Source organism: Trachurus trachurus (genome assembly GCF_905171665.1).
Source record: "Trachurus trachurus genome assembly, chromosome: 23".
In the NCBI taxonomy this organism is placed as follows: domain Eukaryota; kingdom Metazoa; phylum Chordata; class Actinopteri; order Carangiformes; family Carangidae; genus Trachurus; species Trachurus trachurus.
This window is the reverse complement of record NC_139912.1, coordinates 6,614,421-6,638,335: the sequence shown is the minus strand read 5'-3', so window position 1 is coordinate 6,638,335 and position 23,915 is coordinate 6,614,421. Positions and strand designations below refer to the sequence as shown.

The window sequence follows — 23,915 nt, the reverse complement described above, 5'->3', positions numbered from 1 at the left end:
GTTGGGTTTGTGCTTACATCCTTTCCAAGTAAGTCAGACCACATTCCCCGTGGCGTCTCATTATGAGAACATAATTGCGTTGCATTGAGCTTGACGCAGCCGTTGAAGACGTTTATAGATTAAAGGAAACACAGAGTGTGAAGTGAAGTATGTAAAGTACTTGGAGCAGCCTTAATCTGGCCCTGTGTGCAGAAAACAACCATTAAAGTTGACTTTAAATAGCTTCAGCAGCTCAACAGTGAAAGTGTGTGCACTTGAGGTGTTTTAATGATGAAGCCTCGCTGTTCCTTTTCTTTTTCTTTTTTGCGGAGTCACGGCTGTGATTTGTGGAAATGATCGGCGACAGGAAAACATCATCAAACACAAAACTTGCATTAGTTCTTGATTGCTACAGTATGTATCAGCGGATGAGTGGTTATGGGATATGTCATTGCTGTAAGACATTTCATAATGCAGCAGCAGCAGCAGCAGCAGCAGCAGCAGCAGTGTTGCAGTCCAGACTGAAATATCTTAACAACTATTGGAGGATTGCCATGAAGCTTCAGACTGACGTTTACGGCCGATGGAGGATGAATGGAGACCACCACACCTTTCACGATCTCCATGGTGCTCCCTTGACTTCACTTACATCACAAACTCTTTACATATAAGATAAAAGTGATTCATTATGTGACAGCGTGCAACCTGAAACTTACCTTTCCTCTAATGCGCTGCTTGTAATGTAGCAGTAAATGAAGACAAGGCCAATGCAGGTTTTTCGTGACATAATTCAAAGTGTTGACGTTTCATTACAGCAGAGTTTTTTTAGTTTTTTTTTCTCTTCGCTGCTGTTTCACCATATTTTCTTTTCTGTGGGAATAGGGGAACAAAGTTTCTGCTCCGTAATGAGTCCTTCCGAAGTGGGGAAGGACTTGGCTTGGAGAAAGGAAGACGCGAAGCTGTCCCCAGTGATTAATTCAAATGAGATGAAGCATGAACCCCATAGGAGCGTTGCTTAGATAATTACTGCAAAAGGAGACGGGAGCAAATGTTGTCCTGCTGACAAAACCAAAGTCACAAGAACAATTAATGGAGGCAACAGCAACAAAAAAAATATGGCGGCGGCGGCGGCGGCTGCAGCTCTGAGGGACAGCGCTGCTTTAAAGTCCTGGCGGTGACTGCAGCTATACTGTAGCTTGTTGGTAGATGTGGTCCATTATTTATGGACGTCATGCGATTACAGAGTTCAGTTTGTGCTCAGCAAGCTCTGCAGAAACCCCAGGGGAGCCATGTCACTTCTCAGAGTTAGTTGTGCTCTGTCGTCTCTTTTATCAGTTGCTCAGATTTATTTTATTTTTTATTTTTTTTATTTTCTCCCACCACTGAGCAGAGCGTTTCTTAATGTAAATGCATATCTTGCTGTTGTTTTGTCTCCTTAATCTTTATTAATGTCTCACTCTTCCTCTTAATATTCAGGCCAGTAGCGGTGGCACTCTGACTGAGCAGCACGGGGACTTCCTGACTATCTGGAGAGGAAAGGTTTTCTCTGCTCACATTATTCCTAAATGCTGCCGAGCACCAGACGACGTGCACAGCAAACAAAACAGCGTCTCAAATCATAAAATCATATCTATTCCAGCAGGAGTATTAGTATGTATATTGATTTTATATTATAAAGGTAGAAATGAGCATGCATGTATAGAGAAAGGAGTTCTGTCCGGTCAGCGGTTCAGATCCTGAGGGGTTTTGTTTCTAATTTACAAATGTATTAACCAGAGAAAATCAATAAATCTTAACATCTGAGGAGTTGGAACCAGGCGATGTTTGGCATTTGTGTTTGAGAAACGACTTGTGTGATTTATACAGTAAATGGTTGAAATATCCGTTCGTTTTAACAGGTGTTTTCATTTAAATTCACTAAATTACACAACAACAACCCATCTGATCTAATTCATCTATTCAGTTATTGTCTCCTGAGTCGGTTTGGACAGAAGCTGCTGGAGTTTTAACACCATGTGGAGATCGTCGATGCAGACGACAGCGTTATCTCAGCGGTGTTTTCCTGCTCACTAACACACACACACACACACACACACACACACACACACACACACACACACACACACACACACACACACACACACACACGTAACGAAGCTGCTCCTCTGCTGATCGCAGTAAATGAGGCAAAGTAGACGCAGTGATTGAAACGACATCGGTATAATAGAAGTCACTCAAGGTCGAAGCACACGTGTCGCTCTGTATTACAAAGTAAATGAGAGAACGTAAACACAATCAGTTTGATAAACGTCTGAATAAATATCATACATACATATTCATACATACATATACTGTACATACCTTAACTTAACCTAACTTAACTAAATAATATAAAGGACAACACTACTGTTATCACAACAAAAACAACAACAGTTATGACTCTTCTAAAATCAAACATTTATTGTTGTTTTAAAATCAACTCAGGTGGCAAACGGACTGAAAATGAGCAAAATCAATGTTGGCTGATTATAACAGACTCTAATAATGTCATTATCTAACTTATCTGTGTATTTGCAGATAATTATTGGCTAATAATTATCAGCTATATCGGGCTGATAATTACATATAAAGATGCATCTCAATAAATTAGAATATCCTGGAAAAGTCAATTACTAGTAGTTCAAGTCAAATAGCCCCAACCAAGTATTGAGTGCATATAGATGGATGTACTTTTCAGAAGGCCAACATTTGCATATTAAAAAAGCTTTTTTAAATTGGTCTTTTGTAATATTCAAAGATTTACCTACTGAACTTTAGGTCTTCATTAAATGTGAAGCCATAAATCATTACAATTGATATAAATTAAATAAATAAAGACATTAAATGGTTCATTCTGTGTGTAATGGATGAATTGAATTACTGACATAAACAAACTTTTCCATTATTCTCTAATTCAGTGTTTTTCAACCTTGGGATCGGGACCCCATGTGGGGTCGCCTGGAATTCAAATGGGGTCGCCTGAAATGTCTAGTAAATGATACAAATATTTTTCAAACTAATTATTATTCCTTTTTAAAATCATGATTAAAAACACCACACACATTCTAAACAACTGTATTCTATACTTTCACTTTCTTGAATTTAAATCCAGTTCAAATAAAATGCAGCATATAGAAAGATCTGAGCTGGTACATCTTGATCGACGGTGGTCACCAGAAATTTGTGATGTCACAACGGGATCACGAGCCAGAAAAGGTTGGGAACCACTGTTCTAATTTATTGAGATGCACTTGTATAACATCTCCTCTGTGTAACGATGAATTCCAACACCGAACAGTAACTACAACAGTCGAGTCATGATTCCTGCACGTGAACATGTATGATCCTGTTTGTTTAACACGCAGCCTGCAGGAAACAGGGTGTATTTGTTTAATAATTCCTTCTCTGTGAGTGAGTGTGTGTGTGCGTGAGGCTCCCTGCAGCAGCAGAGCAAACGGAGCTGTGAGCAGCGAGCTCTGTTTACGTCTGACTGCCTGTGAACTCTGTCAGGGGTCTTTAGTCTGACAGATGGAGAACCCTGGGCTTAGACTCACCGTGTCATTCTGTCGGAGGAATGAGGTTTTGAGATGGGCCAACTTTCCTCACACCGGGTATTTCTGGAGCAAACAATCAAACGAGATCACAGAGAGAAAATCTATGTGTGTGTGTGTGTATGTGTGTGTCACAGCTTCATATTTTTAAAGCAGTGGTGTATGTCGTCTGGTCTGTTTTGTTTCCGTCTCTCCCTCCACATTCCTCCTCCAGCGTTCCAGTAAAACCAAGTAAATAATTAGATCAATAGAGGTATTAATTTTTCAGAGGCATCATCATCCCTGCAGGCTGGCGCTGCAGTGTTTTCTCTCTCTCTCTCTCTCTCTCTCTCTCTCTCTCTGCATCGTTATTCTTAAACGCATCACTAATGACCCGATCGATGAGCCGCCGCCGAGCTGCCAAAATCCTAAATTGGTGAATTATGACTTTACAAACGTCAGCGCTGAATATCTACAGTAGCCCCGCTGTTGTGGAGACGAGACGACGTATTGAACTGAATTTCTTCAAATTCATACCTCCTCTGGAGTTCAAAACTATTAGACTTGTAAAAAAAAAAAAAAAAAGAAAGAAATAAGAAAAATTTCTCCAGACTTTCATTTCTCCCTCGTTCGTGCTGTGCACAGACGCAGGTTCACCCCAAGAGCAGTGAACCACATTTAACAAGGAAGAAGCAGGAAATGTTGTGAGAAAAAAGGTTGCTTTGTCTCTGTAGCTTGTGTAGTTTTCACAGAAAAGTGTGTGTCCTTGTGTGTATGTGTGTGTTACTCTTAAACCTCAACCCTTAGACAACCACAAACTAAAGTCTGTGTGAAAAGATCTTTGTACCTATACACAACTGATTAAAGGACGATTCTCCCACTGTCATATTTCCTGCTTTCAACATAACATTCATTTAAATTCTAACACACACACACACACACACACACACACACACACACACACACACACACACACACACACACACACACTCGCTGACACAGATATTGTAGTTTCACTGTGACACAGTGGGTGGTCGCATTCAAAAAAAAAAAGGAGAGAAAAATAAGAGCGAGGGATAAAAAATGACGACAGAATAAAGAGTTGGAGTGCACTTCCATATGATTTCATTTCAAGGCAGCACTTTCCCACTAAGCAAGGAGTGTGTGGGCACATGTGTATGACTAAATGTACGATGAATCAGAGGGTGTGTGTGTGTGTGTGTGAATGAAGGAGCACGGCTCTATGTACATCATCGTCATCACACACACACACACACAAGTGCTGTGAGGAAATGGATGCGAGCTCTCAGAGTAAATGCGTAGGACTTTGTTATTTCATACATGATGAGTTTTTCTGTTTGTGCAGCACATCGTGTCCTCATGTATTCATAATGATATATATTAATATATTTATATATTTGTCCTGCAGGTGATCTGGTGTCCAGGGCCATGCACCACCTGCAGCCGCTGCACATCAAAAACCCCAGCAACGGGACCCCGGTCCACCAGAAGACCACCACCACCACCACCACCACCACCACAACCCCCAGCGCCACCACGGTGCACTGGGAGCCCGAGGCCCTCTACACCCTCTGTTACTTCATGCACTGCCCGCAGATGGAGTGGGAGAACCCCAACGTGGAGCCCTCGAAGGTCACCCTGCAGACGGAGAGGTGAGTCAGTCTGACTGCAACAGTCAGTGTCTCAGAGTGTGTAACAATAGCTGTTTCCATTGCAGGTTTTTGCAAAATAATAGATAGATAGATGGATTTATTTGTCCTTTACAGGAAAATTGTTTTCACCATTCCATACATACAGCCTCGAGAAGTGCAGACAGTCAGGAAAAAGGACCACAGGAGTGTATCCTTGACCATATTACATACATTTACATGCATTCCCACATTTCATACACCCACAAATACATAAAACATAAAACCCCATACCCTACCTAGTTTCCCACATTTACATATGCATTCCCCATGATTATATTATTTTCATTTTCTTATAATAATAGAGTTATTTCTGAAATCTCAAAAAAGTAGAATTGCTATTTGCAGAAGTTTCCATTGTCAAGTGTTTTGCAAATGAGCCGTAACTCTCGTAAAGTCTAAAGGTCTCGCAACTGTAACAGAAGGAACTATTTCCAGAAGGAAGTGTTTCCATTACACGTTTGCGTCACACTTTGATATCGACACGACTGAAAAACCACCTCATGAGAGCGTAAAAATGTTTTGGCGATATTTGAGAGGTTTTTCAAAACGTAGGTATTTCCATTACATGTTTTTTATTGCGAGATTTAGGTTTTGCTCATTTCTAGAGGTAATGGAAACACAGCTAATGACTAGGAGACTTTTAACATCAATTGGAGCAGAAACTACAGTGGCCCAGATGGGTCAGCATGATGCTAAAAGCCACATTTTGATTGATGATTTTGATGTGTTGTGTCGTTTGAATTTGTGCTGACTCATCTGGGCCATCGTAGTTCCACCATAATGGGATGTTGCATTTGTGGAAGTCGAAATTCAGAGCTGGGGATGACGTCACATCTGAGTCGTCCCAGGGACAAGATGGAAAATCAACTTCTATGTGTTAGCTTTTGTTGTTGTTAGCATTGTGAGCTACTTTGTTAGATAGTTTGTGCATGAAAGCAACAAAACAACTCGTCTAGAAGGTAGAAGTTGCACAACACTGATGGTATGACAAATGTTCAGCTTTTATTCACTGTTGGTGCACAGAGCAGCCATCTTGGATTGTGACCTCAGGGTTACTGAAGTTCCTCAGAGTTTCCGAGCTGGAATTACGACTTCAGGATGTTTCTGATGTTGGGAATACCGACTTCTGAGTTGGAAACAAACACAACGTAACTTAAAGCAGAAGCCCAATATGATGTAATGTAAGATAAATGATCTGTATATGGCTGGAAATGAGAAAATCAGGACAAAAACAAGCTGAATTTTTAAAAAGTTTTGAAGTGGAACAGACTCTGGAGCCGCAGATAATGTATTCATGTTGAAATTCAGACTTTGGATCGTGTCCCTGAACCAGTACAAAGAAGAAAAAGCCAAAAAGATGAAAAAAAAGAAAAGAAAGAGTCTTTCTGACATGAATTCCTTCTTTGTTATTCACTCTCAGTCGATTAGTGGCTTTGTGAACCGCGACGTGCAGCCCTCTGCCTCTGCCCATCAAGCTGTAAATCAACAAGTAAGATGATTTCTGTCTCTGACAAATGTTTGTGTAAGTTAAAATCCAATCTCCCAAAAATGTCCATCGCCCACATTTCCTGGCACCGTGCACACGCCGTAAAAGCTCCACACGGCTTCCAAGCGCTCTCCATCTTGATTCGCAGACACATTTATCCTCCATCGGACTCACTAGTACAGCCACAGGATTTTAATTTTTTTATTTTTTATAAGTGTTGTTAAAGGTTTTGCACAGATGCTCCCGACTTTTCTTGCACAAGTTTTTTTTTATATATATATATTAAGAAGATGCTGCGTGGGCTGGTCATCGCTGACACCTCCCCAGGCGTTTAGCAGATTGATGGGAACCAGAGGGACTTCACTCGGATGGACGGATGGACAGATATTCCAACATCTTTCCTCCGCGCTGAAGAGATAAAACTCCATCCCGACTTCCCCGGGGAGCGGGAGGAATGTCAGGCGGAGTGACATGTCAGCAGGCTCTCGGGCCCCCGCAGAGAAAATTCTCTATTTAGCATTCTGCTGAAAGGTTGAAGACGGAGTAGGAAAAGGGCCTGAATAACACAGTGGGATAAGAGCGAGACAGACCCGGAGTAAATGAGCTAAAATACTCTTTTGGGCTTATTTTGAGAAGATTCAGATAAGCCTCTGTTAGGTGAAAACTTACTGAAGGGAAGTAAATTGCCGAAATGACTTTTTTTTTTTACACCTGAGCTCTACATATCTATCCAACGCTGAATTACCCTCACAAGAAGAAAAACGCTTTAATTTCAGAGGTCTGTGAGAAAGATGAAAACTGTTACACTCAGTATTTTTTCGACTCGACAGGAGGGGATTTTCTGTCTCTGGGTGTCGGTTGTCTGTATCGATGGACGACGTTCAGAAACCTCCACTGTAAACGCAGCGTTGAGGAGGAAGCAGACAGTTCAGGAGGCCTGAGTCGTCACATTAGTCAGACCTGCACATTCCTGGCAGACCGGAGGAGGTGTAGAAAGACAAAGATAGCTCTCCGGCCGCTCGTAGGAAGAAAAAAAAAAATAGCGAGGAAGAGCCGTGCACGTACGAAATGTTGACTTGTCAAACACAGTGCGTCGATATTTAAAAAAGCTACTGCCCTGATTAAACATGCGCCCGCAGCAAATTTACAGAAGGACCAGGCAGCTGCAGACACAGTAAACACAACACTCCCTAATGGTCTGTCTCTGTTGGGTATGTGGTTCTCTTCTTCCTCCTCCTCCTCCTCTCTGGTTCTTCTTCAGGTTTTTATCGCCCCAATATAAAATCCACAAAGATAACAGTCTCAAATTTTGTCTATAAACGCCCTGAGATAACCTCTGTTATGATCTGGTGCTGTATTAATGAAAACGACCAGGAGACTTTTAGCCTATTAACTCCAATAAAAGCAGAAACTATGGTGGCTCAGATGGGTCAACATCCCATTTCTCATCTCATGTGTCATTAAATATCTTACATGACAAATATAAGAAGACTATAACGCACCTGACGCTGCTGCCCAATGACACAAGCGTCACCACACGGCCGCCATCTTGGCTCAGTCGACTTGCTCCATCAGGGCATTAAGCCGTTGGTGCATGTTCTACTAAAATAACCAGAACTTGCTCAGTTTTTGACCGATTTTCAAACGATCAAAAATTAAGTATTCTTCTAATAAAGTGACATTATAGTAACATTATGCAAATAGTTAAAGTAATAGCTATATGAACAACATTTCACAGAGTTATGAACATTTTTTTTTAGTGTAAATGACTGGATCCCCCATCTGCTGCAGCCAGAGTCAGAGCTCGTTATCTGAGCCAAAATGGCTCCAGTGCCAACCCATTGTGTGTTACAATGTCTAGGAGACATTTAAGAGCAGAAACTATGATGCAAAAGCCACATTTTGATTTGTGTTGTTTCTTTTGCATCTGAGCCACCATAGTTTCACCATAATGGGATGTTGCATTTATGGAAGTCAAAATTCAGACCTGATAATGACGTCACAGAAGCAACTCTTTGCCAGTTAGCAAGATAGTTAGATAGATGTGTTGTTTTTTTTGCAATTGTGCTGACTCATCCAGGCCATCGTAGTTTCACCATAATGGGATGTTGCATGCATTTACAGAAGTCAGAATTCAGAGCTGAGTCTGAGTTGCTCCAGTTGGTAACAAGTTAGTTATCTAGATAGTTTGTGCATGAAAGCTACATAACAACACGTCTCTAGGTAGAAGTTAACAACACAATAATGTCAGTATGATTAATTTAAAGACAGTAAAACAAAACTAAATGGCTTCTCCTCCTCCTCCTCCCCTTCATCTCTGTTTCATCTTAGGTTTTTCCCCACCACGGTGTAAAACCATAATAAAAACAGTCTTGACTTTCGTCTCTATGAAAAACGCCCTGAGATAACCTCTGTTATGATCTGTTGCTGTATAAATAAAATTGACTTGTAGTTTTGGGGGAGAAATTTATCTTAGCCAGTGGGCCACAAGGGAGAAGGAGCTCCGCGGGGGAGCTGGACTGATGGATATGTAATATAATTATCTGACTATAACATGAAATTAGCCCATTTAATTTAATGTTTTAAAGTTTCTTAATGCGCATACGAGACTACTTCATGGTTTCAGAGGAAAATTGTTTGTTTTATTCTCGTCCAAACGGGACCAGCTGAGTCAGAATTACTCCTGTTATATTGTGTTTTGAGGAATAAGTACATACAGTATTTTTCTAAGAGAACACTGAGTCATTGAGTTCATAAAAAGAAAATATTCACAGCATCTAAGTGCAAATGAGGGAGAAAAAAGAAAAGAAAATCATGTTTGCCAAATGAGGAGTCAATTTCCGGTTTCTGCCGCTGACCTGCTTTAAGGGAAAGACGCAGCAAAAAGCCTCACGTTGGACCTGTCCCAAGGTTCCTCTGTTTGTCATTAGCTCGCTAATGTAGAGAAGAGAAAGGCCCATTTCTATGAGCCGGGGAGGATAATTATTATGAATGAGCAGGATTTAGCGAGGGCACGGTGCCAGAGGAGGAGGAGGAGGAGGAGGAGGAGGGGTGGGGGGGGGGGTCGACATCCATGAACTTCACCCAGTGCAAGAGAATAAAAACAATGTGAGTCACGGTGAAAAATCCATATTTTAATGAGACAATCAGTCAATTAGATTCACTTTTAAAAACGCACAGGTAGATCAGAGAAAGTAGGTGACTAGTGCTGCGCTCAAGTCACATGGGAAAAGGAGATAATGATGATGATGGCGATGATGGGAGCGTTAATGTCAACAGAAGGTGTAAAATCTAAATCACTGTAACACTTAAAAGTGTGAAAAATATCTTTTCATGTAGAAAATAATAAGATAAGATAAGATGACATCCTTTTTATCTATTGAAAATAAACTGATAGCCCATTATTAAATTCACTTTTAAGGTAAATCAGAGAAAGTAGGTGACTAGTGCTGCATTCAAGTCACATGGGAAAGGAAGTAATGATGATGATGGGAACGTTAATGTCAACAGATAAATCAATGTGAAACGTAAAAGAGTGAAAAACATCTTTTTATGCAGAAAATGACAAGATAAGATGATGTCCCTTTATCTATTGAAATAAACTTATTCTTATTATTTTCATTTTTAAACACGCAGGTAAATCAATGACTAGTGCTGCGTTCAGGTCACATGGGAGAGGAGATGATTGTGATAAGATTAGATGGACGAATCAATACCGCAAATACTAGTTTATTTCCTGTTGTTTCATGCAACTTTGCCATAGTTTGTAATGTTTGTATTGTATTTGTTGAGGACAGTGTTGTCAGCCAGACTTTACTGTATACTTGAGACAGCTGAATATAATAGGAGCTTTATTATGACCGGTTTGTCTCTGTCTGGCTTTTCTTTCTCCCTCTGTGACTAAGTTACTGTGACGGAGCGAAAATCCGAGAGCACCGGCGACGACTTGCTCAGCACTTCACTCAGAAACCTTGTTCCAAGATAAAATAGTCACCTTGCACTTTATGATAAATACCTGACTAGTATTTTTTTTCCCAGGGTTTTTTATTTTTTTATTTATATATTTATTCTTGGCAGCTCCGTCTGCCCCAGTGGAGCTCGGGGAGCTGATCGCCAGGGCGATGTGAGACTTTGTAATCCCATCCTCTGAGGATGGAATAAGCCACTGCACAGCGGGACTGAGCCATCGCATCATAATATGGTTTCAGGGTGGCTCTGGTTGAACAAGAGCAGATGCTACGCAGTCGCTAGGCGGCTAATGTAGCGACCGTGTCAGGGGACGTGCTGCAGGAAAGTGGTGCTGCAGCTTCAGTTTCCACAGTCAGGGAATATATAAAGATATTTAAAGAGTATTCTACATTTTTTACCTTAATTAAACAACTTCGGAGTTATTGTGATGGTTAAATAAATGACTTGTAACTTGTTCCAGGGAGAATGGAGGCTCTCTGCCTTCCACCTAGCATCTCTTGGCTGAAAACCAACCTTGTAAGATCAGAGCCTCCGACCCCGTGTCCCAGCTCTCGTCTCTGTGACACCGCGACACAACACGTCCCGTAACCCGTAATCTCTTGTTTATGACAGATAAAACTACACAAATATACACATCTTAAAGCAGAAGTAAGTGGTCCGGTCGTTTTCGCTAATGCTGTGTTCCAGGCAGGCTTTTGAAATCGTAAATTACAGCCTCAAGTCACAACTTACGACTTTGTAGCGTTTCAGGCAACCCACTCGTGTTTTTCCGACCTGTTTTACCGGTGAAAGTCACTATAACGGCCACTCGTAACTTCCGACCCGTGAACTCGTACCAGATTAAACTGGTACGACTTCACGGTCGGAAAAATACGAGTTTCCTTGAACGCACCATAACAGTCCTCGTCCCTACATCGCCACATTCACGGCGTCCCTTGGCTGCACACACAGCCCTGCATGCCGTTCTCTCTCCTCATTGGATAAAAACTGTAGGATACGATAAATGTTTTCTCCTCGACTCAGAGCAGAGCAGAGGGACTGAGAGACCCGTGTTTCAGACCAAACACTCTATGTAAGTGATTGCTGTCGGAAGATATAACTATTTAAGACTTATATTAACACAAATATATCACTTACTTCTGCTTTAACATCGTATATGATAAATAACGTTGATTTCTCGCTGGCTTCATTGAAAACAAGTGCACATGGCCGAGAGGAGGGTTAGCAAAACAGCAGAAAAGCGACCAGAATTGCACAGTTCCCCTTTAAGATACGTGTCAAAGGTTTGATCCCAGTGATCAGTCGTTTACTTAGAAAACAAACAGCAATCATCCAGTCATCATGCACAGTATTTTTCCGTTATATAAAAAGCCAGTGGCAGGTCAGTAGTGTTTCTTCAACATGTATCAAGGTGTTGACTTTCAGCCCAGACCCATGCAGCGCCGGCCTCAGTCTCAGCTCGAAGTGAAAAGCCCAGCAGGAATCATCCAGGAGTCAAGGGCGCAACGTTTTTCAACCAGGTTTTAAAGTTACAGCTGCAGCCGCCAACGACAACACTCAGCGTAGCTGTCAAAACCCAGCGACCACAGAGCAGGAAAGGAGGAAAAAAGGCTGTTTGATCTGAAATCATTCCTTCAAATAATGACTGGATTTCAGGAGGTTATCTGACACTGCTTTCATAGTAAACTGTGCAGTGTGGGAACACAGAGTTCGCCTCATTTCACCCTCAGTTCAATGTTGAAAGAAGGAGGTGAATGGCTCAGTCTCTCACCTGGATTAACACCATCAATAAGGCTTCGACCTCTAACTCCCTCTGTCTCTATCACAATAAAGACAAAGTGCTTAGAAATAACCCAATGCACATGCACATATATAGTGGCTATGGAAAGTATTCAGACTCCCTTCAATTTCTTACTATTTGTTATGTTGCAATCTATTATTTAGACAGGGGGGTGCCTTTCCAAATCATGTCCAAACTATTTAACACAGCTGGACTCAAATCAAGGTGTAGAACCATCTCAAAGACGAACAAAAGAAATTTACGCCGCCTGAATGTCACAGCAAAGTGTCTGAATACTGGGTTTGTGCTGTCGTGATGGTGTGTTGAGTGTAAATTAAGGAAAAAAAATGAATTTTATTGATTTTAACATAAAGCTGCAACACAACAAATGATGAAACATTGAAGGGGGTCTGAATACTTTCTGTACCCACTGTACTCTCTCTTTATGTATATACATGTAGGAGGGAGGACATTAAAGGAAGTTTCTTGCAGAGAGGTAGATGAAAAGATGGATGCCACTCTTGTGACTGTGCATTAAGTACAGAGCTGGAGCCAGGAAGCAATTTATAATATTTATAACATATCCATCCATGCGTGATAAATACCTGCCTGCCAGGTAAAGGGGGGGCTGGCTGGGGGCCAATCCCAGCTGACACAGGGTGTGGTCGGGGTCCACCAGTCTTTCACAGGGTCGACACACTCATGTTCACATCTATGGGCAATTTTAGAGTCACCGATCAACCTAATGTGTGTGTGGGAGGAAGCTGGAGAACCCACACAGGACGGCCCCGAGGAAATCAAACAAATCAAACCTGTTATAATATATGTAGCTGAAGTCTGTTTCATACTATCTAATGATTAAAAAAAGAGGGTCAAGAGTGTGAAGGCCCCCCCCCACACACACACACAACCTCCTGAGCTTTGTAGCGCTCAGACACCTGCGGGCTAAATTTAAAATCAATTCATCAGAGGCTTTTAGTCGTAATTACAGCAGTTTATAAGGCATGACCAACGGGTGGACCTGTAAAAATTGTCCCCTGTTGGCTCAGTGCAGTGTGTTGTTAGGTGTGTAATGATGGGAAGGTCCTCTGTTGGATAGGCAGACACACACACACACTCACATACTCACACCCACACACACACACACAAGTCCTAGAAAGAAATGATGAAATATGAACATGTCATCCAGCCAAGACCCATTACTGATTTTGATTAAAGGAGGTAATAACAGCATTTAGGGAGGTTTCAGCATCTAGATCTCTTTCTGCTCTGCACTGTCTGAGCCCTAAATTATGAATGCTGATGTGGTGTAGCTGTCTGTTGAGTTATCTGAAAGGGCATCTTTAATTAGAAAGTTTGTGGCTATCGATGTCGGACCAGAGTGTATATTAAGCGATTTTTATTCGAGAGGTGAAGAGAGCAACATCGTCGAGCGTTATGAAACAGATTCTTACCTGAGGAGGAAAAAAAAACCTTGGGATGTCTTTCACCTGACCTGACACCAAACATTTTATTTTTTAATTTAGGCCGTTCCTGGTGCTGCCGCCGCTGATGGAGTGGATCCGGGTGGCGGTCGCCCACACCGAGCATCGACGAAGCTTCTCCGTGGACAGCGACGACGTGAGGCAGGCGGCCAGGCTGCTGCTCCCCGGCGTGGACTGTGAACCTCGACAAATAAAGTAAGAATAATGATTTAATGTGATAGGTGTAGGCCGGGCCGTGAGCCAGCTGCTGTATGTAGTTAGAAAGCTGTGACTATGGGGAGTCGTTCTTTGGTTTAAAACCCCATTTATGACACCTGTGCTGCAGGAGAGTGAGAGGATCAGCCAGATTGTGTTGGTACAGGGAGTGTTGTCTCGCCCTGAGCCCATTATCTCAGCTCTGAGGTTTCATAAAAGTCCAACTCTGCACATCTTCAGGAAAGTTATGATGTGCACACTCTAGAAATAATTACAACATATGTCTTATAAAAGCAAGAAATCTAACACAATGTTGCATGTTTTACAGTTCTCCTGTGTTTTATTTTGAAATGTTGATCCATTAGAGGAGTGTTAGTTTTCTCAGCTTCTCTCTGGAGCTCTAGTAACAACAGGTCGGTGTCAGCCAATCAGAAGAGAGGAGGCTCTGAGCTTCTCTTCTGATTGGCTGACTGTCTTCTGAATAAAATATAATTCAAAAAACAGAGCAGATTTCAGAATAAAACACTCAGAGAAACCAAATAATGCAAGTGTTGGGTGGATGTTTTGGTCTAGGTGGGCGGGGCTTTGTTGTGACATCACAAAGTGACAGGAAGTCCTGACGGCTGGTTTTAAGGCTCAGTTTCTGAATACAGGCTGTGTGCATTTCTCTGTGGACTGAGGCTTTGATACTTTCACAGTATTAATACAGAACCTAGAGCTGATCTATAGTCACACTACACATAGAAAACTACACACTACATCTCTATATATGGGACCTTTAAGGCTGAGCTGTTGCCACAGTATCCTTCATTTAAATTCAGCCCAGTCCCTTCGCTGCATGTCCTCCCCTCCCTCTCCTCTGCCTTTCCTCTCTATCTCTCTCTCCACTCTCTCCACTCTCACTGCCAAAAATAAATTAAAAAGAAAACAAATTAAATTCAGAACATAACTAACAAGACATTGGACAAACATCATGAAGAGGTTCCTCCGTGACCCCGGGGAAAGTTGAGCAGTGACAGCTGTTCCTAGCGTGGATAAAGAGGTTTTTCCAGGAGACATGAATGAGTAATAATGAGTCACAGGCAGCAGAAGCCTTACCTGGAGAAAAGCTACTTTAGGAAATAAGGGAAAGCAGAGATCCATCCAGAAGCACGGACAGGAAAATGATACGTTCACGAATGCAAACATGAGTCTACTATAGGCTGTGTGCAAACATTTTTTTTTCCTGATAGCATAGACAGAGTTTAAGTTGTGAAAAGCAGAGTGGCATTCGCTTTCTGTTTCCTCCTCCGTGCAGCAAGCAGAGATGTATATCCGCTGATCGCAAAATCCATTTCTGAGATAAGCTCCCACTTAATCACAGTAATGGATCTGTTTATTCCGTCTGCAGAGCGGAGGATTGTTTCTGTGCCACCAGGAAACTGGACGCCGCCTCCACGGAGGCCAAGTTCCTGCAGGATCTGGGCTTCAGGATGCTCAACTGCGGACGGACGGACCTGGTCAAGCAGGCCGTGAACCTGCTGGGGCCCGACGGCATCAACAGCATGAGCGAACAGGTCCGGCACTACACACACACACACACACACAGCATCACATTGCACCTTGCACAGTGAATGGTGGCTTTCTAGCAAGCATAACCTGGCAACCCGCCCCAGTTCTCACACACACACACTGGGCGCAGGCGGCTCTATATGAGTAATGCAATGTGTGACACTCTTCTCCCATGATGCAACTTTTCAAATTTCACATTATTTACAGGAAACATTTCACTCCGGCTGCAACAAATGGGTGTTTTCAGTGAAAAGGGGGAGGGCCGCTCCGCTCTCACCTGTCTGAGCCTTTTCTCCACCTCACAATTATTGAGGTCACCGTGCTGCTACTGGAAACACTCACAGCTCTATAAGTGCTTTTTATCCCGCTTGCGCCGATCTGTAGGTCATCACAATCTTATCGTAAAGGTTGGACCTTCATCCCTGAGTCAATTTTCACTCCGGACCACATCTGAAGGATAATGAAAAGCACACAGGAGCAGCTCAGAGAGAGTCCACAGGATGAAAAATAACAGATTTCAGTTTATGAGGTTTAATATTTGGGAAAAAAGGTCTAATTTTGGGTTATGATTATAGATTGATAGGTAATTGAATCCACTTATGATGAAATCTGCTCTGAAACTCTTATAAATTCAAATTCAGATATGTTCTACCTCTAGATTGTAGCTCTGCTGTTTATCCAAAAACCTAACAAAGGAAAGCTGGACCTCCGGATGCAGCAGCACTTTTCCTGGACGCAGCTTTGATGGGCTTTGCTTTGAAACCTTCCGGTCGATATCTCTGCCCTGCTGCATCCAAGTGTTTAATGCCATTTGGGAATTTTCTAAATTCCCCCGTCAATGGAAATATTGGTTGTTCCTCGCCCTAAGTGGAAGCTAATAGCGCGATCTGATTTTCCACGGTCAGAAAGCTGTGCCTGGTTAAGTTCAATTAAGAAACTTTTAGCAGGTTTCCACTCAGATACTCCCTTTAAAAAAAAAAAAAAGGATCTGTGTTTGTGCAAAGTTTCTTTTTCCTCGCTGACTTTTAGCAGCTTGATTTATGCCACATCCACTCAGATCATTTGACTGGAACAGGCCGGAGTTTGGCTTTTAGTATTTGCAGCAAATTGTACCGACTGACACTTTCCCTCCTCACTCCTCACATAAATATGAAGCCATGGTGACATCCAGGCTTTTTTTATTTTTATTCCCTTGTAAAAAAAAAAAAAAAGAAAAAAGAAAAAAAAAAGCAGCTAAGTGGTGCAAAGGACTGTTAGGAGCAATAAAGTGAAATCTGCTTTCTGCTGTCTGTCATCATCCGTCGGCTGAGATCGTGGGGATGATGCTGATCGTCGTCGTCGCCGTCGGGGTCCGTCATCTATCGGCCTGTTAGCCGTCTGCTGATTAAGTGGATCCAGGAAATGTTTAAGGATGAATCACCACAAAGGGACGTGAAGTCTTAAACATGAAGTGCCGCGTTGTGTTACGAGCCGGTCGTAAAAGGCCTCGGCTCCGAACATTACGGCTCCGATCAGCCGCATGATTGAAGTCTGTTTTATGGAAGCTCGTCCAGAAACACTTTAAAAAAACGTCTGATAAATATGGACGAACCTGCTGCTTCGTTTACACTGAACTTCTTTTGTGATTTCACCACGCCGTGCAGCTCGGAGCATAATGTGTGTGGGCTCGCCGGGCTCCAGAGAGCGATCGGTGCATATGGTGGCCTGCAGAGATATAAGATTTAACATGAGGGGGGTCTCAGTCCATCTACTCAGTTATTTTGAGATGTCATGTGACTGAGTAACTGCCTCTGATCGACAAGAAGGAATTATACGTTCTGTAGGAACACAGAGTTTTTCTATAAGTGCAGTCATTATGCACGGAGCTGATTGGAGAACTTATATCTTGCACATGTGGCACTTCAGTGGTGATTTAAAGAACATTACATAAAGAGAGGCTTCGGGGACCACGCAGGCTCTCTGTGTTCAACGTTGGGTTTCCTGCTGAAGTAATGAGCACAGCTGCTGGCGAGCGCCCTATAGGAACGGCTAATGGTCTCTTCAGGGGCTTTGCTGATGGCACAGAAATGCATGTTCACATTTATCGTGGTATAGTTAGAAAACACCAAAGAATGAGCCTTAACAACGCAGTTTCATGGGTGTTTGTAAAGAAATGATGTGTTTTCGCTTCTCATGGGCAGAAAACAGGACTTTTAATAGACGATCACAGAACAAGATGAAAGTCTGAGGCTGTAAAAACTGCAGTGAAAGTAGATTTTGTTTATGTGCGGACAGCTGGTTGTTGTATATTTAGTTTACCTGCCTATTTATGTGGCTTAATTTAAACTTGGAGATTTGTAATCAATAATTCTAAGTAACTAAACCTGCACAGTCTCTCGTGGGTTTTTAGTTTTTCTCCAAAAACAGTGGAGGTCCAACAACAGTCCATTAGGCTGCAGTCTGTCACAGAGCTAGAGCTGCCCTCACATTCACACCACTTAAACAGCGAGGAGGGGGGGGGGGTGTTAAGAGTTTACAATCCAGCAGAAGCCTAAATGTGTTTGGGCTGTGGGAGGAAAAGTGGAGGCCGCTCAGAGCTCAGAGAAGCTCCAGACCTCAGACCTTCTCACATTAAACCTCGATCTCCGTTTGTCACCTTGACCAAATAAACCAAGGTCGCACATTAGTATCTGCTGCTGCTGCTGCTGCTGCTGCTGCTGAGATGAAGTTTTGGAGAGTTGTAGGAGTTAGAGATTTGACATTGGTGCTTTTTTATTTTGTGCACCTCACTCTCCAGACTGATGAGACGCTGGGTCTTGTTTTTGGGGGATGAATCCTTTTCTCAGCTGGAGCTCAAGTGCAGAACACACTGAGAGAAATCACACACTGAGCAAAAATACCCAAGAATCTGGAGATGTTGTTGCTCAGATATTTCAAACTGTGACCCCTTATATGAAGAAATCTGGACTGAATCAAGACAACAACATTACAAGCCATTTATTAATATTTTTTCAAGAACCCAATCTGGATATTTCCAGATATATTTGTGTTTTTGGCACAGAGACAGTTTTTAGTTGCATATTTTTACACAACAGTGGAAACCCCTGTTAAAGCTGCAGATAAAGTTCTTCTTTTGTTACCGACACACAAGTGGTGCCTTTCTCTTAATTAAATGTAATATAATATGAGCTACATTCACTGACAGAAAGCAGAGGAAGTCTTTTTATCCCACTGGCTTCTCACTTTCTGTGTGAGTGGCTGGTAGAGGGAACAGGAACATGAGGGACGGGGCTCAGCCGGAGCTTTTATTGTGAAGGTGAGTGGCAGGGTGACGGGCGTCCCACAGACCCTCCTGTCTAACTATCTCTGACAAGCAGCTCCTTCACAAGGCCGAGTCAATTCCACACTGCACAAAACAGCCTTCACTGAGAGTCTGAGCCTCCTGCTTCAGGCTGGAGATGGAGAGAGAGAGCAGAGCAGTAAATACACACTGCAGCGAACCTGCTCAGTCTGCACGAGTAGATTTCATTTGAGCACTTTTGAACATCAGATTGTTCAAGAAGCATTTCCGTGCTTCTTGTATTTATTTATTTGGTTAACACTTTATTTGACCTATCTCTATAATGCATTATAACCATACTTATAATGAGTTAGTTAAGAACTTGTTAGTTAAGAACTCGTTCTTAATGATTCTGCCTGGTTAAATAAAGGTTAAATAAAAAATTATAAATAAAGTTATAATACGTTATAATTCTTAGTAACTCACATCAATAATGCATTATAGATATAGTTATAATGTGTTATAATTGGCTTATCATTGATATAATCATTATAAACACTCATAAATTATCATATCAACACATCACAGGGCATTTTATAATGGCTTACAAGGTGAAGTATTATAATAGAGTTATAATGCTTATAACATATTATAATACCTGACCTTATAAGTCATGATAAAATGCTTTATAGTGTGTTATGATTATTTTTATAAAGCATTATGATAATTTATGACTGTTTATAACTATAGTTATACAGTGCTATAACTGCATTATAACTCATTATAAGTATGTAAGTTATAATGCATTATAGAGATAGGTGTCAAATAAAGTGTTACCATTTATTTTATTTTTATCTGATGCACCTGAATGCAGCACCTTTTCACACAAATCCTCCTCCCTCCTCCTCCTCCTCCTCCTCCGTCCTCCCCCCTCCTGCAGGGGATGACCCCGCTCATGTACGCGTGCGTCCGCGGCGACGAGGCCATGGTCCAGATGCTGCTGGACGCCGGAGCCGACATCAACAGCGAGGTCAGTGTCGCCCGTCACAGCTCAACGTCTCTTCCACATTTTTTCGTGCATATTTGTCCAATATGTTCATTTACATTGTGTTGCTGTTGTTGTTGTTGTTGTTGTGAAGTGAAAACAATGAACCAGCTTTGTGTCAACCCCCCCTCCTCCTCCTCCTCCTCCTCTTCCTACCTTCCTTTACTTCCTCCCTTCCCTCCTTCCTCCTCCTCTCTGTCTCCATCGTCTCACCTGCGCTCGGCATGCTCTCTGTTCTCCTGGCAGCAGCTCGTTACATCAAGTGCACTGATAAGCGACAAACGAGGATCATTGTTGGCACGGTAACAACGACGGCGCCGATGGAGAATAATAATGAAAATTAAAAAAAAAAAAAAAAAAAAAAATCCTGTGATACTCCCTCATCCACATCCACAGCAGCTGTTTCCTTTACTCTTACGCATCAATAATGCATCGCTGTTGTTTGTGCGCGCGCGACGCGTGTGTGCACTTATGTAACGCGCTCCTGCAGACTGTACGTGAAGCATGAACCTCACCGCCTTTATTTACTGTGGTCAAGTCAGAGCAGTAACAGTGGAGCCGCTCTGTGTTGCTTGTTGTGTACTGTAAGTGTGTGTGTGTGTGTTTCTGCTTCGGTCTCAGTTGGCAAACAGAAGATGCCAGAATAGAAAGGCTCCTCCCCCTCACTGACCTCACTGTTGACCCCCGTGGTTCAGTGTTTGTGTTTAGTGCAGGTGTGTTGACTCGAAACCAAAGTGTTACCTGAGTTTATGCAGAAACGAGGAGGACGGATCATCCACATAATAATGATACATATTCATATTTATATATCTCTTTATGTTTTTCTAATGGAGACTGGTGATACAGATGTTTTTGCACTGATCAGATATAATATTAAACACACTGATCTTCTGTTTTTTGACTGAGTGAAGCCGCAAAGCTGTGGAAAATAATTCAAACTACAGATTAAAGGGATAGCTCAACATTTTGGCAAATTCGCCCATTGCCATAATCCCTATAGTTTTAGGAGTAGATTTGTTACCTTTACTGTTATTGTCGGTGCAAGCTATTGTTAGAACAGCAGAGCAGAGCCGCGAGCTGCTCAGAGCTACGCTACGGAGGCTAATGGGATTTCTTGGTTTCCCTCATCAAACTCATCAAATACACAATCCAACAACTCCAAAACGCTCTGGTGGACAAGTTGTGACCTGCACATTCACCACGCTATGAGATAATAACAGAACGTTATGAGACAGAGTTGTTTTAGAGGTAAATTCATGCAAAACTGCTGATGCACGCTCCCCTCGGGGGCAGTTTTTCTGCAAGTAGTCTCTGCATTTACCTCTAAAACAAATTATAGCTTCCACCAAATTAAAGGTAATGAACCTACTCCTAAAACTATAGGGATTATAGCAATGGGCCAATTTGCCAAAATGCTGAACTATCCCTTTAAGTTTCATATTTAATAATTAATGATTCAGAGCTTCTTAAACAAACCCCAGATCTGCACCAACAGTAAAACCCATATCACCTGCTTCAATCTCAAGGCCGATTCGTCCATGTTAGCTGGCAATTAAAGGGTTAATCCTGCTTGTTACCATCAAACAAACAAACCAGAGACTAGTTGCAGTCCAGTCTGTTGTTGGGAAACTGTTTCTTATTAGCAAACATAACACGAACTGGAGGAAATAAATGAATTCATCAGAAACTATTTTCAGCTCCAGACTCAATATACACAGAACAGGCAGAGCTCATTCTTCTGGCTGAGGTGTCTAATCTAATGACTTCATTTAATAATTTATCAGCCCAAAAAGAATGAAAACAAACAGAGTTGGGTTTGTTTTCTCAGACAAAACGTCCTGGTTTTGGTCACAACGTGGTTAGCGGGATAAATAAAGTCAGTCTCAGTGTGTTTATTCTTCACAGATTTTCCTCTCTTGTGAGTTATTTCTGCCTCTGCAGCTCCTTCAAAATAAACAGCCTGAACCGAAAAACAAAAAAACCCTCTGAGCCTTTAAATAAAGAAAAGGCAGATGTCGCCTTGATTATCACTATTTAGTGTTTTGTTGAGACGCCGCTCCAGAGTCTTTAGATTTGAAGTGTTTGTGCAGAAACTGACTGATGTTATGAACTAATTAATAATTCATCAGCAGTGAAGACACAAACACCAACGGTCCCGCTGTTGTTTAGCGTCGGAGCCGGAACGAAACGTGACATTATATCAAAGATGCATTTGAAAACGGGCTCCTCCGGGCGACGTTTAGAAATCAGCTCCGTAATTCACTCTGTGATAAAGCCACTTTGGAAATCTGGGGACGGCATCTAACTGCACAGCTCTTTAATTTGACTCTTTTGCCGCCGCTTTGTTCATGAGTCAGCAGCGCCGCCCGGTCGCCTCTGCCTGCGCTGGATGTGTTGGATTTTCTCTCTCTCTCTGGGTTCATTCAGCTCTTTGAAATGAAACCCAGAAGCTCAGAGAGGACGATAGAGAGTGTGGTCAGAGGGCCGAGGGTTAGGGTCGATAACGCTTGATAACTGTGTCACGTTCAGGGCCACGACGGACATGAGACGTAGAGGAAACTGATCCAGAAGAGTCAGTGTGTAGGATTTTCTCTCTGGGTTCATTCGCTCTTTGAAATGAAACTCTGCTCAGAGACGGAGCCAGGCCGATAGAGAGTACAGAGTGTGGTCAAAGGGCCGAGCCCGGGCCACCGCTTGATAACTGTGTCACATTCAGGGCCATGATGGACATGAGACATAGAGGAAACAGATCCTGAAGTGTGTGTTTGATTTTCTCCTGGGTTAATTCGCTCTTTGAATGAAACCGATAGATAATACAGAGTGTGGTCAAAGGGCCGAGCCCGGGCCTTGGCTGAGCCCGGTTGACGCTTTATAAAACTATGTCACGTTCAGGGCCACGATGAGACGTAGAAACAGGAAAAAGATCTTGAAGATTGTGTTGGATTTTTGCTCCGGCTTCATTCGCTCTTTGAAATGAAACCCAGCCAGGCCGATAGATAATAGAGAGTGTGGTCAAACGACCGAGCCCGGGTCTTGGCTGAGCCCGGCCGACGCTGTGTCACATTCAGGGCCACGATGAGACGTAAAAACAGGAAACAGATCTTGAAGAGTGTGTAGGATTTTTGCTCCGGGTTCATTCGCTCTTTGAATGAAACCCAGCCAGGCCGATAGATAATACAGAGTGTGGTCAGATTGCCGTCGCTTGATAACTGTGTCACGTTCAGGGCCACGACGGACATGAGACGTAGAGGAAACGGATCCTGAAGAGTGTGTATGATTTTCGCTCCGGGTTAATTTGCTCTTTGAATGAAACCCTACCCAGAAACGGAGTCAGGCTGATAGATAGTACAGAGCGTGGTCAGAGGGCCGAGCCTGGGCCATCACTTGATAATTGTGTCACGTTCAGGGCAACGATGAGACGTAGAAACAGGAAACATATCTTGAAGAGTATATTTGATTTTCTCTCCGGGTTCATTCGCTCTTTGAATGAAACCCAGCCAGGCTGATAGATAATACAGAGTGTGGTCAGAGGGCCGAGTCCGGGTCTTGGCTGAGCCCGGCCAATGCTGTGTCACATTCAGGGCAACGATGAGACGTAAAAACAGGAAACAGATCTTGAAGAGTGTGTTTGATTTTCTCCTGGGTTCATTTGCTCTTTGAAATGAAACCCTGCCCAGAGAGGACGGAGTCAGGCTGATAGATAATACAGTGTGTGGTCAGAGGGCCGAGCCGCTGTGTCACGTTCAGGACAACGATGAGACGTAAAAACAGGAAACAGATCCTCAAGAGAGTGTTTGATTTTCTCTCTGGGTTCACACTGCAAAAACTCAAAATCTTACCAAGAATATTTGTCTTATTTCTAGTCAAAATGTCATTTCTAGTTAAA

At 42.5% G+C, this 23,915-nt stretch overlaps 1 protein-coding gene across 1 annotated transcript in view; it reads left to right on the top strand.

The window, feature by feature from the left end:
- The window catches only part of LOC311006830 (ankyrin repeat and BTB/POZ domain-containing protein 3-A), a 205,894-nt gene that overhangs the window by 165,808 nt on the left and 16,171 nt on the right, over window positions 1-23,915 (top strand). Inside the window, exons 3-6 of the mRNA XM_083999812.1 lie at window positions 4,978-5,221; window positions 14,022-14,174; window positions 15,565-15,730; window positions 19,925-20,014. Of these exons, the coding sequence (XP_083855938.1) occupies window positions 4,978-5,221; window positions 14,022-14,174; window positions 15,565-15,730; window positions 19,925-20,014 (653 nt within the window). The remainder of the gene's footprint in view (window positions 1-4,977; window positions 5,222-14,021; window positions 14,175-15,564; window positions 15,731-19,924; window positions 20,015-23,915) is intronic.